Here is a 15762-nt window from a genome sequence, read left to right as displayed (position 1 = left end):
CGTCCAGTATATCTTCAGGCAGTTCTCCTGACACTGATACTGCATAGCATCCTTTAGTGAACTTATCTAGGAAGAAATAAAAGCAAATAATCCTCTCACACTCATAGAGACATTTGATTAATGTACACTTACTTATTCTCTGCCATTTTGCTACCCAACTGTCTTCATTACTCATCATTGATATTAGTCTAAAGCAAGAGCAGTCAATTAGTGGTTTATAAAATCGTCCCTTTTAAAACATATGTAGAGTATCATGACTCACCCATCAAAGTTTGGACTTGTACAGTCATTAACTCGACCCCTGTTCCCTTTCAAGTGAATGTATCTCTCGCAATTGTCACAACCATTGTAAAGAAACTGATCAAACGACTGAAGTAAAAATTTATAATAACTTCTTAAAAGATTTCTTGACTACCTTAACCATAGAGCACAGCTTGCAAGCTCTTAAACCACGAAGATCTTTAGGGACAGAATCGAGAGACATCTTGTTGTAGGTGTGGTTATTACTTTAGCCTAGCCCTGCCCTTGTAAAAAGGTGTGGTCCTAATAACACGTGGGTGGAGCTCTAATTAATTTTATGCTGCCTGTGCCAGTGTGCCTGACCAGTACCTGTGACTTTGTGATGAGCGACATTCCTTCTCTTAGCTCAAGTAGTAGTAGTAGTACCAGGGCAAGTTTTGGCAGAGTATGTGAACTATGTTATAGACGAGCACCTTGGGATCTATTGTTATTGACGGAGAGTCTAAAGTGTCGCTCTGCTGCTGAACATAATCCGAGACATAATCGTCCGCGACATGTGCTGGTAACAGAGCATAAAGGCATACTAGTAAGGATAAGGCAACTACCACTGGTCTACCAGACTCATTTAAAACTACCACTTCGGTCGAAACCGTCTCCACGCTATTTTAGAAAGTGCTACATAGCCGGGTTGGGTTGTCCTGGAGAGGATTGTCATTGGCCACATAGCAAAGCAGAGAAAAGAGCATGGAAAAGTTTGTCACTCGATTGTAGTAAAGGCTTACACAGTGAAAAGGTGAATAAATTTTAGGCCAAATTTTACACGGAAACTACTATACCGCAATGTGCAAACATTTCCTTTGCATTTGCACCTGTTATTTACATAACAATTTCCTTTAACTGCCTATTACTGTTATTATTATATTTCAAAACAATTCATGCTGGCTCATATTTATGATCTGCATTGCAACTCCATTAATTTTTATTTTCATTTTCAGAATGCTTCTCTAAAAGACATACCCAACTCCCCTGATTTGTCTAGTGACATGACCTTACCTATTAACCTAGAAAACTACAAGACAAAATATAAATCCTTGCTCTTTCATGAGGAAGAAGAGCATAAGAATATCATTGATGAAATGTAAGTATAGACTTTTTCAAATCACTAAGGTCTTTGGGTGACATACTCTAACTTATGCCTGCAAAGAATTTGAGCTGATTTAGGGATTCTGATTAACTAAGTTATGATCAAAGCTTTAATAATTTTACATAATTACGTGTCTAATTCAAACACTATTTTGTAATTGTAAACTTTTAGTCTGTTTTCTTGTCTTTCTTTTATGTTTTCATCCCTGTGTCAGTATAGATTAAACAGAATGGAAAAAACATACATCATTGTCACATATAGGCCACGTCAATTAGCTCAAGATAATTTTGCTCTATCTGCTTTTGTTGAAGGTCTTGATATTAGTCAAATGACTTATGTTGCTCAAATGAGAAATCGGCTAACTATTATGAGTACGAATTCTCGTATCATTTGTGAAGCAGTTTATGGCTACAAAATTTCACAAGAAGTACTTTCTATTTCCTTTGATTTAAAGAATGCAGCTAAATTTATGAAATTTTATCCAAAGACTCAATTTAAAATCAAGTTTGAAGCCAATCATTCTTTATTTGAAAGCCTTCACAATGTTTTGACATGTATAACTGATGATACACTAAAAAGAATATTCCCTTCACCTGATGATTTTAAACCTTTTAGCCTCGAACATTTAGAAATTGATGCTAATTTAAATGAAGATCAAATGTATGGCCTAAAATTGATACTGCACACCAAATCGCAAGCTCCAATTCTGATACATGGTCCTTCTGGTTGTGGAAAGACGCATTTGCTTTGTGTTGCAGCAAAGTTCATTATTGAAGATGAGTCGATCACGCGTATTTTACTATCTTGTCATCATCATTGCTCTGCCGATAGAATTTTTAAAGAATATTTTTTAGATATGCCAAGTGATGCAACAGTTGTTAGAATTATCCAAGAGAAGTGTTGCTCCTCGACCCCAAATGAGTTTCAGTTTAATATATCAGACTGTAGCAAAGCCTCATTTATTAATCATTTTTCCAAAGAGACAAAGTTAATAGTAGTCACTGCATATGACACTGCTCTCAAAATATCGAATGTAGCTCCTAAAGGTTTCTTTACTCATATCTTCATTGATGAGGGAGGCCAGGCAAGAGAAATAGATACGCTTGCTCCTCTTCTTTTAGCAAATAAGGACACACATCTAGTAATTGCTGGAGAACTACATCAGGTATGAATCTCTACACTTACAGTGCATGCATACGTCAGACATGGGTAATGCTAGCAGCAAAAATTTCATAGTACTAGTGTAATGAAAACAAAACTCTGTACAATAGTACACGGTCTTTACCTGAATTTAAAAAAAGGCAAAAAATAACTTTTTTATTTTTTTTTTATTTTTCTAATGCATATTATACATGTTCTCATGTTGTGTAGCAAGTTTCCAATCAAACTTGGATTTTTTTACAATTTTTTAAAGTTGCTCAAAAATCAAGCCAAATTTTGTTAAAAATTACAAGGGGAGAATTCTCCATTTTAATAATTTTTTTCTGATGCATATACAAGTACTTATGATGTGTAAAAAATTTGAGCTTATTTCAATCCAGATTGGATTTTTTACACAATTTTTTTTACTTGTTCAAAAATTGATCTATAATTTTCATGAATTTCATTTATAGGCTGGACCAAAAATATCAGTCACAGGTGATGAACCTCAGGAGTATGGGCTTGGTGAATCCCTTTTTCAAAGATTATATTCACATTACCTTGAACTTGGAGAAGCTGCCAAAAAATTTATTGTTTTACTAAGATGCAATTACCAATGTCACAAGGATATACTGAATCTGTCATCCCATATATTCTATGAGTCAAGACTGGTGTCCTGTAGTTTAGCAATGACTGATTCTTATCCATTGAAGTTTGTTTGTTCCAGTTTTAATGATTTATCATCAATGAGTTTTTGCGAGTCGTTTTTAATACTTGATGAAGTGAAGAAGGTTTTAAATGATAAAATTTATTCATTGACTGAGTTTTGTGTCATTTCTGCAAGTTTTAACCAGGTATATTTTAATAAAGAAAAATAATTTTACCACTCAGTACTGTAGATAGCTAAGATCGAGAGTATTATTTGTGAGGATGAAAATTATTCTTGTTTGAAAGGATTAAACGTCTATGGAATTAATGACTTACCAAGTATGAGATCCTATTATCCTATATATTTATGATAAACTAGTACAATTTTTTCAATTCATTTTTTCTCATATTTTTACATTTTAGATCAACAATATACATTGCTTTTCATGAGCACTTATGAGTATTTAGATGATTCTTATCAACCAGTGGATATTTTGAAGTCCTTCTGTCATCCTGCAGTATTTCATACAGCTATTACTAAATCAAAGTGTCTTGTAGTGGCTGTTGGTAATCCTTTGGTTCTGATGATGTGTGAAGCTACAGTGGATAAACCGATGTGGTGCTGGAAAGAATTTATTAATAGGTGTATTAATAATGGTACCTTTGTTGTTCCAGAGTTCCTATTTCAAGCATTTCCTTGCATTCAAAATTATTTTGGGAGTATTTTAATTACTCAAAACTGCAGTAGTAAGTGAGAGCTTTTCTTGAATTCATGATATGGTTTTCCTCTCTAGAAATTATGAAGCTATTTTGGAAAGTAATGTTAATCCCAGAAAACAGTAGCATTGACTGTGATGAAATGGAGCTTGATTATACTGTGACCAATGCAATTACTCAATATCAAGCAGCAGATTGTTCAACCAAGCAAGAAGACGAAGATGAATGGCCATTGCTGGGGCAGTGTAACATAGCTACTGGTGTCAATGAAAATAAGAGCTTTTCAAGTACAAGATGCAATGATGTATGTTATATTCCTTCTACTGTGCATTCACACTCAATAAACCAATTGACTACTACAGTAATGCCTTCTAATTGTGCACCAAGGAATGATAGGAATATGCCTTCAAACTCAGTGACCTTGCTAAGTGGTTCATCTAAAGATGCAAGTACAGGTACTGGTTGTTCAATGTCAAAAGAAGACTTTATTAGCATGTCTTCTAGCTCTGTGTCACCATCTGATGTTTCAAACAATTTTGAATCAAGTGGGCCAATGACAACAATGATAAAGCTATTACTAGAAGTAGCTGAATTCTTCCAACAATTTTGTTTCCAAATATTGCTGTGTATAATGATGTGTGTCATTCTCCTATCTATTTTTTTGCGCAGTCTCTTTCAATTGACTAGTAACTCAACTTCTAGGCCTCGTTCTGATCTTAGTATTTCTTCCAGTTGTGATACTGATTCTGACACTCACTCTATTGCAACTGCTTCAGCTACTAATTCATCTCAAGTTCCTGCAAACCTTTCATTTTTATCAAAATCAGTGAGTCCTTTAAAGTCAGACATTTCTTCATCAAAAGCACTTGATTCTTCAAAAAGGGAATCATCTCTCAAATGCAAGAAAAAAAGTAAAAAGAAAGGTGGTGTGGGTCAAGAAAAAATGCCCAGCAATCCTAAACCATCATCCAATCAAAGTGTTTCTTCTGATTGTAAATCAACACATAATTCTGGCACTTTAAAGACTTCTTCAAGTACATGTAGATCTACTCATTTAGATGTACTTCCAATCCATTCAAACATTTCGCAATCATCTGATTCTTTAAAACTACTTGTTTCTCCTGAAATAAACTCATCTCACGGACAGGAGAAAAAAAGAAAAAAGAAAGGTGTTGTGAGCCAAGAAATAATGCCTAATAATCCTAGACCATTATCAGCTGATCCTAAACCAGTGCTTCAATGTCCTGACATAAGGTAAATATTACCTAAAATTACTATAAGACTACTAATATTATTATTACTAAGACTATGCTTCAAAATTTCTCAATTTCTCTTACATTCTCTGATGCATGTCAATAATGCTTATAATACCATGATTCCATTAGAGAATAACTTTATGTGTATTGCAAATTCTGATTGAGTAAAAACTGCTTTAAAAATTTTTTATTTTTATTACATATTCTAATGCATATTCATACCTTTATTATATGCTCGCTGATTCTGATGACTCATTTTTTAATGTTATGTTTGCAAACTAAAGTAGCTCAAAAACATCCCAATTTTATGAATTTTGTGATGCACATTGTGTAATGGTAATATTGATTTTTATTCTTAATTATTTGAATATAACAGGACTAGTGTTTCTATAGCACCACATCCAGTAGTAAAAGTTCCCAAGTTGTCACAGCAATTCAAATTTAATGATAAAAGAAACTCAAGGAGCAGAAATTCTGGTGGAGAAACACATAGGCGACAATATGTTAGTCTAAAAATTTTTTAATTTTAATATTTATGTGTGTAATAGACTTTAGGGGAGGCTTTCCCACCTTTATGTGATCAAAAGAAAGGAAGAGCTAATATAGAGAATGAAGGCATCATAGCAGAAGTAGAAAATAGTTTTGACCAAGTGTCATTTGATGAAGCTTTATTGTACGCTCCACTTACAAGAGAAAACTACAAAAAGAAGTTTCAATTATTGCTTAAGCTCGAGGAAGAAGAGCACTATCATTTATTAAGGGAAAGGTATGTGAAATTATTGATGACTTTAGCAGTTGGCTTTTATATGCATGTAATAATTGTTCTCAGAAAGTTTTTAACAGTTGTGATTAAATTTTCATGTTTTTTATTTGTAGATGTGATGGAGAATATAATGTAAAGATTTTTAAATCAGGCTTTGTTCCCTATCTAAAATACAATAAAAACCCTGCTCATGTACGATATGGCCTAATACATGGTGTAAATCTCAATGGAAATGTGGTATCACATATTAAGCAAGCTAGCTCAGAGACAGATAATGTTAGACTACATTATCCTTCAGGTGTAATAGTAAAGGCTGAAGTTGTTAGTGGATATCATCTTTGGAAGAATGAATCACTTATAATTGCATTCACCCAAAGTGAGTTGTCAAAAGTTATTAAAGAAATGGAGGAATTGGAGGAGCATGAAGGAGATTTTTCAAATGTAGCTATTAGTTTTGTTCTAAAAAGATGGTACTTTGATCGCCTTTGTAAAGCACTTGAAAACTTAAGTCCAGCGACTATAAATAGACTCATTCCAGCTTATGTATCAGATTTCACTAACAGTGATGACAAACCGAACTTGCCACAACCAGCTAATTCTCTAAACCATATAATTGAACTTGATGAAGGCTCTTTTAATTTACAAATGGAAGCTTTAAAATTAATTATGAGTTGTCAGGTAGGCAAGGCACCAGTTTTAGTCATTGGATCATTTGGTACTGGTAAAACACGATTACTAGCTAGAGCTGCTTATCAAATACTGAGAGACAATCAATCAAATTGTGTACTTATATGCACTCATCACCAACACTGTGCTGATACATTTATTACGAATTATTTTTTTAAAATGAAGAATTGTGGCTGGAATGTTAATGCTGTTCGTCTTGTCCCCTCAAAGTCGCAATACAGAATGCCTCCCGGTTGTCAAGACTTTTATGAAGATGCGAGAGATTTTTATTTTAATAAGCGTCATGATCGGTTGATTGTTACCACATTTTCTACTTCATTTAACTTGCTACATGGAAATCATAACGTCCACAAAGGTTGCTTCTCTCATATTCTGTTAGATGAAGGAGCTCAGGCAAGGGAGCCAGAATCAATAATCCCTTTATGCTTGGCAGACAGTAACACAAGAATCATTATTGCTGGAGACCACAAACAAGTAACTGAATTGTTCAATAATTATTGATGTTTTTGTATTATACTTTGTTATAGGTTGGCCCATCACTAATAGTATTAGGAGAAGCAGCTATACATAATGGTTTAAGTGTGTCATTGCTGGAGAGGCTTCATGGAGTCTATAGAAAGACTGATGCATCTGCCAGTCATTGTGCTACACTTTTAACTAATTACAGATGTCATCCTACCATACTATCTCTTCCTTCTTATCTTTTTTATAACTCTGTGCTATTTACATCAGCTACAGCTACTACTCTTCGCTCACCTGCTAGCCTTGGATATCCTTTTCATTTTATCTGTACGAACCTGAGTGAAGAGCATGAAGTACACAATTCCACTTCTAAAACAGAAGTTGATCTGCTACTAAAAGAAGTAACAAAGTATTTGGATCGTGGGGAAGGGCCTCGAGAAGAAAGAAACTTAAAAGATATTTGTATTATAGCATCAACTCCAAATCAGGTAATATTAAACATATTAGACTTTATTGTTTTGATTATCAATACCACAGAGGTCAATGTTTCTCAAACAAATTAGCTCTAATAATGAGTACTCAAGTAATGCTGATGCTGATAGCATTGAAGTGTTAACAATTGATATGATTCAAGGTAGAGTCTTGATCTAGTTAGATTGATGCTATCGATCATCTTTTCAAATAGGTCGAGAATTTGAAGCTGTGTTTCTTAGCACTGCTGAACCTACAACAGCAACAGGGAAGTCATTCACTCCTACAAAGACCCCTTGTAGTCCATTTGTGTTTAACACTGTTTTGACACGTGCTAAATCTTTTGTAGTATGTGCTGGCAATCCATTCCTCTTACTGACAATGGAGAAACTTATGAACAAGGAGGCTTCGTGTTGGAAAGAGTACATAAAGAGGTGCATTGTTTTTAAAACTTTTATTATACCAGATGTAGCAGCTTGTACTCACAGGGATGGTATTATAGATAAATTACAAAATATGATATTTCCTGAAGTAGCAGAAGAAGATATACAAATTGAAAATGGTGTCATTGATAGCATCATGGATTCATATAGAAAGGTATTCCACCAAAAGCGTCAGAGTAAGAAACACAAAATTAAACTTGATGAAACAATGAGATGGAAAACTCTTGGAGGTGATGAAGAGATAGAAATAGCTAATGATGACGAAATGCCTGTATCTTCTGTTGCTATTGAATGTAAATTACAAGTGTCAACTAATCAAATAGTTGAAGCGATTCCTTGTAAAGGGTTGGAAAGAAAACCAATCAGACTAGTTCGTAACTCACACAGGCGTTGTGCCTTTGATGGAGACATTGTACATGTTAAAACTTTCGAAGAAAAACAAAGTTGTGGCAAAGTTGCATCAATAGCAAAATCCAGACATCAATCAAGGTTTATCTGCAGAAGTGACCGATTCTCACATATACATTTCATTCCACTTGACAAGTCAGTACCAAGCATTGTTAATCTAATTCCTAAAATTGTAATATCTTACTATGAACAAAATGTTACAGAGAAATGCTTTATTTCTGTATTCTCCAGTTCATCACTGCATTTGCTTAAAGACATGGACAGTGACGAGCTTCCAAAAATAAAAGAGCTAATTTCTCACAAATTGGCTGGTGATCTTTTGTTTGTAGTACAAATATTAGGTTGGTCTCCAAATTATAGCCGACCTCTAGGAGCAGTCATAGAGGCATTGCCTCGTACATCTAATCTTTTCTTTACCGAGAGATTACTTAAAGTAGCTTATGACGTCCACAAAGTTATGCCTGATGTTTATCCTGAACCGATTCCAATTGATGATGGACTATGCCATTATGGATTAGCTTTTACCATTGATGGTCCAAATACCATTAATATGGATGATGCCCTAAGTTTAACTTGTTCCACAGAACCTGACACGTATGAATTAGCTGTTCACATTAGTAACGTTGCTAGTGCCATCTCTAAAGGCTGTCCATTGGATAATGAAGCAAAGAAAAAAGGAAAGTCAGTTCATGCCATGCATATGCTTCCAACACCTAATTCCTTTAGTTTGAATGCAAACACGAGACACTCTGTACTGACTATACCAGCCAAAGTAGTAGTGAGAAATGGAGAAATAGTTAATATAGACTGTTCTGTTGGCACTGATGGTCCTAGGAAGGCTTCAATCATTTCACAAGCTAGACTAACATATGAAGCTGCTCAAAACTTATTGGATGATAAACCACTCCAAGATACCGATTTAGAAGATCAAGTTAATGAATTTAATAGGCAAGCTGCTCTTACCAATGGAACAAGGCCAGGATTAGACATGAAGGATACTCTAAGCCTTTTATACAAAGTAGCAAAGAAACTACACGAGGATCGTTTGGGAAAATTTTCTTTTGATGAAAAGGTTGATAGAGAAATTTGGCAAGCTAAATTCTTGATATCTGAGTTGATGATTTGGGCTAATTCTAAAATAGCAGACTATCTTGTTATGCATCTCGGCCATGAGAATATGGCTCTGGTTCGAAGGCAGTTACCACCTTTACCAGAGAAATTAGAAAATTTTAAGGAATTATTTACTTCTAGTTATCCTTATCTGTTTCCACTAGAGCCTCCTGCAGAAACACCACAACCTTTCATCATGACAAACATCTCTTTATCTTTGTTGTGCTCAGCCTATTCATCTTCTAATCTTAAGCTTTTATTGTGGGTATTGTCCAATGATTTTTTGTACCCACAGTTAGCTCAGGCTCACTCAGTAGCTAAGCAAATAAACCAACCAGCAGAGTACATAGCTAAAATTGATCCTGATGATGATCCTATAATATCTCGTTCACACTACAATTTGAAATTGCCAGCCTATGCCCATTTTACATCACCAATTAGGCGATACTTTGACCTTTTAGTGCAGCGAATAGTTATTGCACTAATGGAAGGATCAGATATAAATTATACACCAGAAGAATTGGAGGAAATTTGTCAGATGCTTAACCATAGGATCAAAGTTACACAGAAGGTTGATCACACGCTTGAAAGAGCCGAAAAAACTCAAAAGTGTGAAAGAAGTTTGTCTGAATATCAAGGCTTCCTTGCAAAGTGCTATCATGAAAAGAAGCCGGGAAGGTTTCAACTAATTATTAGTGAGCAAGACAAACTGAATGAAATTGATACTACCTTTGAATATTCTTATTTAAACATTTGTAGCTATGAAAGAATTGAGGAGCCTGCCTGGCGCTTCATCTCAGCTACACTAAGTGGTAAAGTTAGCATTAGTGGTAATATTATGCAGTTTATTGAGTCTCAAGAATCAGATCAAGCCTGTGGTAGTTTTGATGAAAATGAATCAGCGGAAAGTTTTCCAAAAGACTTTTGTCACATTAATGCTGTAGCTTTTGAATATTTACCATCAAACACAGAAAGTAAAGATGAACAACAAATGAAGTATGCCACATACAAGGCATCAGTACCATCGAAAATGCATAAGATTGATTTTCAATTATGGAAAGAAATGCAAGACTGCGTCAAGTCAGAATCTATTGACTCTATTAAATCAGTAATCAAAAAGTTACCAAAAATTAATTCAAATGATGAAACTTGTACTCAACCTCAGTCATTGCTAGACAGTCCAGTTGTAATATTTGATGTCAAGCGTTCTTTTAATCCAGGGGAAGAGCTAACAGTGAAAATAGGCAAGTCACTGAGAGATTTATTCCCCACTCCTTGCCTCCAATTAATGGAAATAGCTCCAGGTTTTCAAGTTTGCCTACAACACAATCGTCATCCTTCTTTAAGTTTTTCAGACTCTCAGCTTTCCCAAGCTTCTAAGGAACACTATAATTCCATGAAACAATATTTTAAATTGTGGAGCAAGGTAATGGTAGCTGAGGCTGCTTGTGAGGGTGTGAAAAACTCACACAAAAACAGTGTCTGCTTCCTTAAAAATGTTAATCTTAAATGGCCTCAGTTGAATCTTGTTAGTAATTTAGTAGATGTTGAGCATTATGAGCCAGTGACTGATGAAGAAATTTCTTTCGTTATTGATGAAAATAAATTAGATATTCTTAATTATATACACATTTCTGTTGGTTATTTTGTGTGTGCAAGATATGAAGTGCCTGAAAAGCAATGGCAAGCAGTGTATCATTTTGTTGTTACTGATATGGAAAGCAAAGAAGATTCTAAAGGAGTAAAGTCTCCACTTACAATATCAATGAAGTCTATGGGAAGTCCTTGCTGGATACCTTGGAATGTGAAAGATCATTTATCTAGCTTTTTGTGTGATTTGCAAATTATTGAAATGCAAGTCTCCTTCACGTATGTTAATGCTACATTTAATTTGCATCTTTTTTGTATTTTATCTTAATTTAGGCGTGTCTTTCAGCGATTGACTTATTATGAATCTTGGCCTAAACTTGCTAAAGATATAGCTGTTGGCAATCTTCAGTTGAGCAAATCAAAAAGTATTGGTTGTCTGTAATTACTTCTTTGACTTTTAATCACTTATTTTTACATTTTCTATAGATAATGATACAGCATGGTTGAGAGATGATCCCTTTGCATTGAAATTATGGAATGATGAAAGTGTTGATCTCAATAAAGAACAAGTAGAAGCAATAGAGTTTGCAATGAAACATAATTTCTCTTTAATTCAAGGTCCACCAGGTATTGTAATTCAGTGATTTATTAATTCAAATTTAATTATAATTACCTAGGGACTGGAAAAAGTGTTGTTGGAGCTCATCTGGCTTATGCTTTTTCTAAGACAAATGCAAAGCTTGTTAATAAAAGTGTATTATACTGTTGCCCATCCAACAAAGCTGTTGATGTCGTTCATAGTATGGGCCAGTAACAATACAATGACAATTCTAATGATTTTTTTTTTAGAAAAACTCCGTGAACTCAATATAAGGCTAGAGAAGTTGAATCACAAAAAGTTAAAGTTGATTCGTTTATACGGTCGTACTCATGAAAGAAATGACTACCCCAATCCCTTTCATAATTTGAGTCAGTTTGATACAAAAATACCTGAACCTGTTGAAGGACGTTGTCTACGTGAGCTAAGGGAAGATTCATTACACTTCAAGATTAGAGAAGAAAATGCAGAAATTGAAGAAATGCGTTCCAAGTTTTTGAAACTTTTTAACAAAAAAATCATAGCATCATTATCTGAACGTAATAGGTAATTTACTGCATCATGTATTAGTTGATGGACTATATCCTTTATAATTATTTCTTTTGTAGTTATAAAGATTTGATCATGGAAGCAGAGGAAAAAGTCTTATCTGATGAATATGATATTATCCTTTGCACTTGTAATGAAAGCTGCAGCAAAAGACTACTCCTTTTGGCAAAAAGCTTGAGAATATCTCATTGCATTATTGATGAATGTGGTATGGCTCAAGAACCAGAGACAATAGCAGCAGCTAGTCTCTGTGACCATGTAGTATTGATAGGAGATCATATGCAACTACAACCAATCATCAACTTTCATCCTGCTAGGGAAAATGGACTGAGTAAATCACTGTTTGAAAGATATGCCATTAGACCCAGATTTGAGAGATACCTTATTCAATTAAAAGTACAGTATCGCATGGTGAGTGAAAGGCCTTTAATAATTATCATCATTAACTTCATTGTAGCATAAAACCATTTGTGATCCTCCTTCTGAGTTATTTTATGATGGTATGCTGGAAACAGACCCAAGTGTTAATAAAAATCCACCACCATGGCTGTCTTCAATGGCTGCCTTCTGGCAAGATGACTGCCGTATTGCAGTGTATGATATTAAAGGGGAAGAAAATGATGACCTGCTATCTTCTGAGCAACCCTTTTCCGGAAAATTTGATATTCACTCAAAAGTAAACAAAAGAGAAGCAGATGTAGTTGTAAGTTACAATGAATTGTTTTGTTGCAGGCTTTTTATTTATGTTTTACCTTAATTTTTGTTAATAGTTGAATGTCATAAAGAAGTTACATAATAAATATCGAGTGCCATGCTCTAGTATTGCGGTATTGACTCCATATGCTGGTCAGAAGGAATTACTTAAGACGATGATAGAGGAAAATTCAGCTACAAAGAATGCATTAACTGGAATTAAAGTTACCACAATTGTTGAGAGTCAAGGTTTGCTATCTAACATGCATGAGCATGATGTAGATACTGCATGCATGGTCATTGATGTGTTGTTCATTAAATGCTTAATTTCAAATAGGAGATGAGCATGATATTGTAATATTGACAACAGTGAGGACGCTACCACATGATGAAATAAAAGATCGCAGATTTGTTCAAGATGATAGGAAATGGAGAATGGAGAATATTGGATTTCTGACTGACACGAATCAAATGAATGTAGGGATTACACGTGCTAAGCATGGGCTGATTATAATCAGTGAGTTATTGCATTAGTATAATAGCTGTGACATGTACTTCTTTGTATTTAAATAGGCAATACAACTTTGTTAAAATATGTTAAGGAGTGGAGAGATTTTTTCAATTCATATAATCATTCTACAATTCAAGAAATCACATCATAGTTTAGATCTAATTAATTTTTTTAAGAAGCTGTAATATTTTGACATTAAGCCTAAGCAAATAGTCTATAGCGAATCATATTTTTCGTATTATAATTCTTTTTGTGTTCTTTTTACTATGAAGGAAGTGATATGAATATTTTTAATGCATAAATGCATACTATTAGAGTGGGCTGGGCTCATTTTTGACCTTAAAAATGAAGGTTGTAGCACTCTTTCTAACTATCCTGCTAGCCAATAGAGCTGTTCGTGCTGATGATGAATGTCATGGAACGTTCAATAACCTTGTACCTTGGAGTGGGGACCTGGTCAAAGTCAAAGAAGTAGCTAACGGTAGCTTGTACACTGCTGGAGATGGAGATGATCAAATATTTGGTATGAAAGAGCAGAGAAAGAGACAGAGGAGGAAAAAGAGAGGGACTGTGAGTTGATATTGAGTATTTCTTTTAGTGTTGCATGTCTATGGCAGTCCTTATGACATGGGATACGCTCATGGTGTCCTTCTTAAGCCTCAAATCCAATCTCTGCTGCCAGCTTTCTTGAAACACGTGGATGAGGAATTGGAAGTGTATCTTAAAGGATTGCCACAGGTTGTCAAAGATGAGGTAGCTAAAGTTGGAATTAATGAAGCATTGGAGGGAACATACCTTCTTACAAAGTAAGTATAGGGAGAGATTGTCATTAATATATTAATTGTAACAACAAGCTAGCATAACACTACTCACTTCTAGTATCTAGCAGGTAGATAAGATAAGTGTATGAAAGTTATTAGCATTTTTACTTTCTAACTGCTTTACCATTTTGCTTAATGCCATTCACTTTAGGCCGTACACTGCCCAATATTTTTATGATGAGATGAAAGGTTTGGCTGATGGTGCTGAAATGGACTATAACATGGTGATCCGCATTCACATGCTACCAGAACTAGTCAAGGTATAATGCACGTGCTCATGGCTTGTGCTCATTATAATTTTATGTGCTAGGCTGGTTGCTCTATGCTTGGGGCATGGGGAGATTCATTGAGTAGCAAATCAGGATTGACACAGGTATAAGAATGAGTTTATCTTAAGTATATCAACTTTGAGTTCAATAGCTTCGTGCATTAGACTGGGATGTGAATGGACCTCTTCAGGATTATCCAACAGTAGTCATATATCATCCTGACAATGGTCATGCCTTTGCTAATGTTGGCTGGTCTGGTTGGCTGACTACCATTTCAGGTATTAATATGATGCCTTGCTTCTGCTTTTAAATGTGTTCTAGGAATGTCTTCCAGTGGCCTTGGAGTATCTGAGAAGCACTCTGATGTACCACTGGGACAGGAGTCAAGGAGTGGAATCCCTTTCAACTTTCTCATGAGAGATGTGCTCCAATTTGATGAATCACTTGAACAATCAATACGGTATTATATACTTGTTATACTTACCCTAATACATGATGCTATAGGAGGATACAAAATGCTCATAGAACATGCTCAATTTGGCTTGGAGTTGGTGATGGACAGGAAGAAAGATTTCGATTGTTTGAATATTCATATTCCACAGCTAATGTAAGGATTTTGACCACTAAAAGTGTCATTGAATTCATAATTGTCCTTTCTATAGGTTTATGATGATAGCAATGTCACTAAAATTGACCCATCCCGCTTCATGAAAGAGCATTGCGACCAGTCTTGCATTGACAATTATGCATTAAAAGGTGCAACTGTTGTCCACAATAATATATCATAATAATCATCATTAATTAGATATTGTTTATTGGGGCGTACATTTGGGCTGCTGGAACAGCCAATTGCGTAATTCCCATGGTAACATGAGTGCAGAAACTGTCATCAATTTGGTGGGTAAAGTTCAAACCGGTGATCTTCAAGCTGTTGTTTATGATTTTGAGGTACTTTAAAAGTATTAGAGATTATATAAATTTATGCTACTTTTGTTCAAAAATTTTATGTAGAGTTCCAAGATGTATGTGAGCAATGCTAAAGGCAGCAATGAGTCTGGGCCTCCCAATGCTTATGACAGACAGTTTGTGACGCTGGATATGAAGGCATTGTTTAACCAAACTAAGCCAAACATTGTGTGATGAACTGCTGTTTTAATGCTATGCTTGTAATAATTTTTTATTAATAAATATGAATTATTTCTGTGTAATAAATTTCCATTCTTCCTGTTCAGCTAATTGCCC

At 34.8% G+C, this 15762-nt stretch overlaps 3 protein-coding genes across 3 annotated transcripts; 2 read left to right on the top strand and 1 right to left on the bottom strand.

Moving 5' to 3' along the window:
* Window position 1: 1 nt before the first annotated feature.
* Window positions 2–527, bottom strand: LOC100632001 (transcription elongation factor SPT4-A-like; the record flags this gene model as incomplete). The annotated part of the gene is made up of 4 exons (XM_003388201.3): window positions 416–527; window positions 263–369; window positions 133–188; window positions 2–66 (listed from the first exon to the last, which is right to left on the bottom strand). Coding segments are annotated over exons 1-4 (297 nt in total), but the record flags the coding sequence as incomplete, so codon positions are not given.
* Window positions 528–541: 14 nt separating this feature from the next.
* Window positions 542–13705, top strand: LOC109583794 (uncharacterized). Its single transcript, XM_019999264.1, has 22 exons — window positions 542–1033; window positions 1236–1378; window positions 1604–2549; window positions 2998–3378; window positions 3424–3511; window positions 3596–3919; window positions 3967–5143; window positions 5522–5648; window positions 5694–5911; window positions 6022–7069; window positions 7123–7545; window positions 7595–7691; window positions 7743–11358; window positions 11413–11504; window positions 11566–11706; window positions 11757–11879; window positions 11929–12223; window positions 12286–12637; window positions 12684–12929; window positions 12997–13168; window positions 13257–13436; window positions 13493–13705. Exons 1-22 carry the CDS (start codon window positions 578–580, stop codon window positions 13579–13581), a joined length of 10734 nt encoding a protein of 3577 aa, XP_019854823.1. The 5' UTR covers window positions 542–577; the 3' UTR covers window positions 13582–13705.
* Window positions 13699–15708, top strand: LOC100631749 (protein dcd1A-like). The gene is made up of 10 exons (XM_011407073.2): window positions 13699–13953; window positions 14029–14236; window positions 14403–14511; window positions 14562–14624; window positions 14672–14798; window positions 14842–14980; window positions 15025–15127; window positions 15183–15276; window positions 15326–15468; window positions 15532–15708. Exons 1-10 carry the CDS (start codon window positions 13776–13778, stop codon window positions 15658–15660), a joined length of 1293 nt encoding a protein of 430 aa, XP_011405375.2. The 5' UTR covers window positions 13699–13775; the 3' UTR covers window positions 15661–15708.
* The last annotated feature ends 54 nt before the right edge of the window (window positions 15709–15762 follow it).

The sequence above is a fragment of the Amphimedon queenslandica genome, unplaced genomic scaffold (assembly GCF_000090795.2).
Source record: "Amphimedon queenslandica unplaced genomic scaffold, v1.1 AMPQUscaffold_13281, whole genome shotgun sequence".
In the NCBI taxonomy this organism is placed as follows: Eukaryota; Metazoa; Porifera; class Demospongiae; order Haplosclerida; family Niphatidae; genus Amphimedon; species Amphimedon queenslandica.
This window is presented reverse-complemented; position numbering and strand designations above follow the sequence as displayed.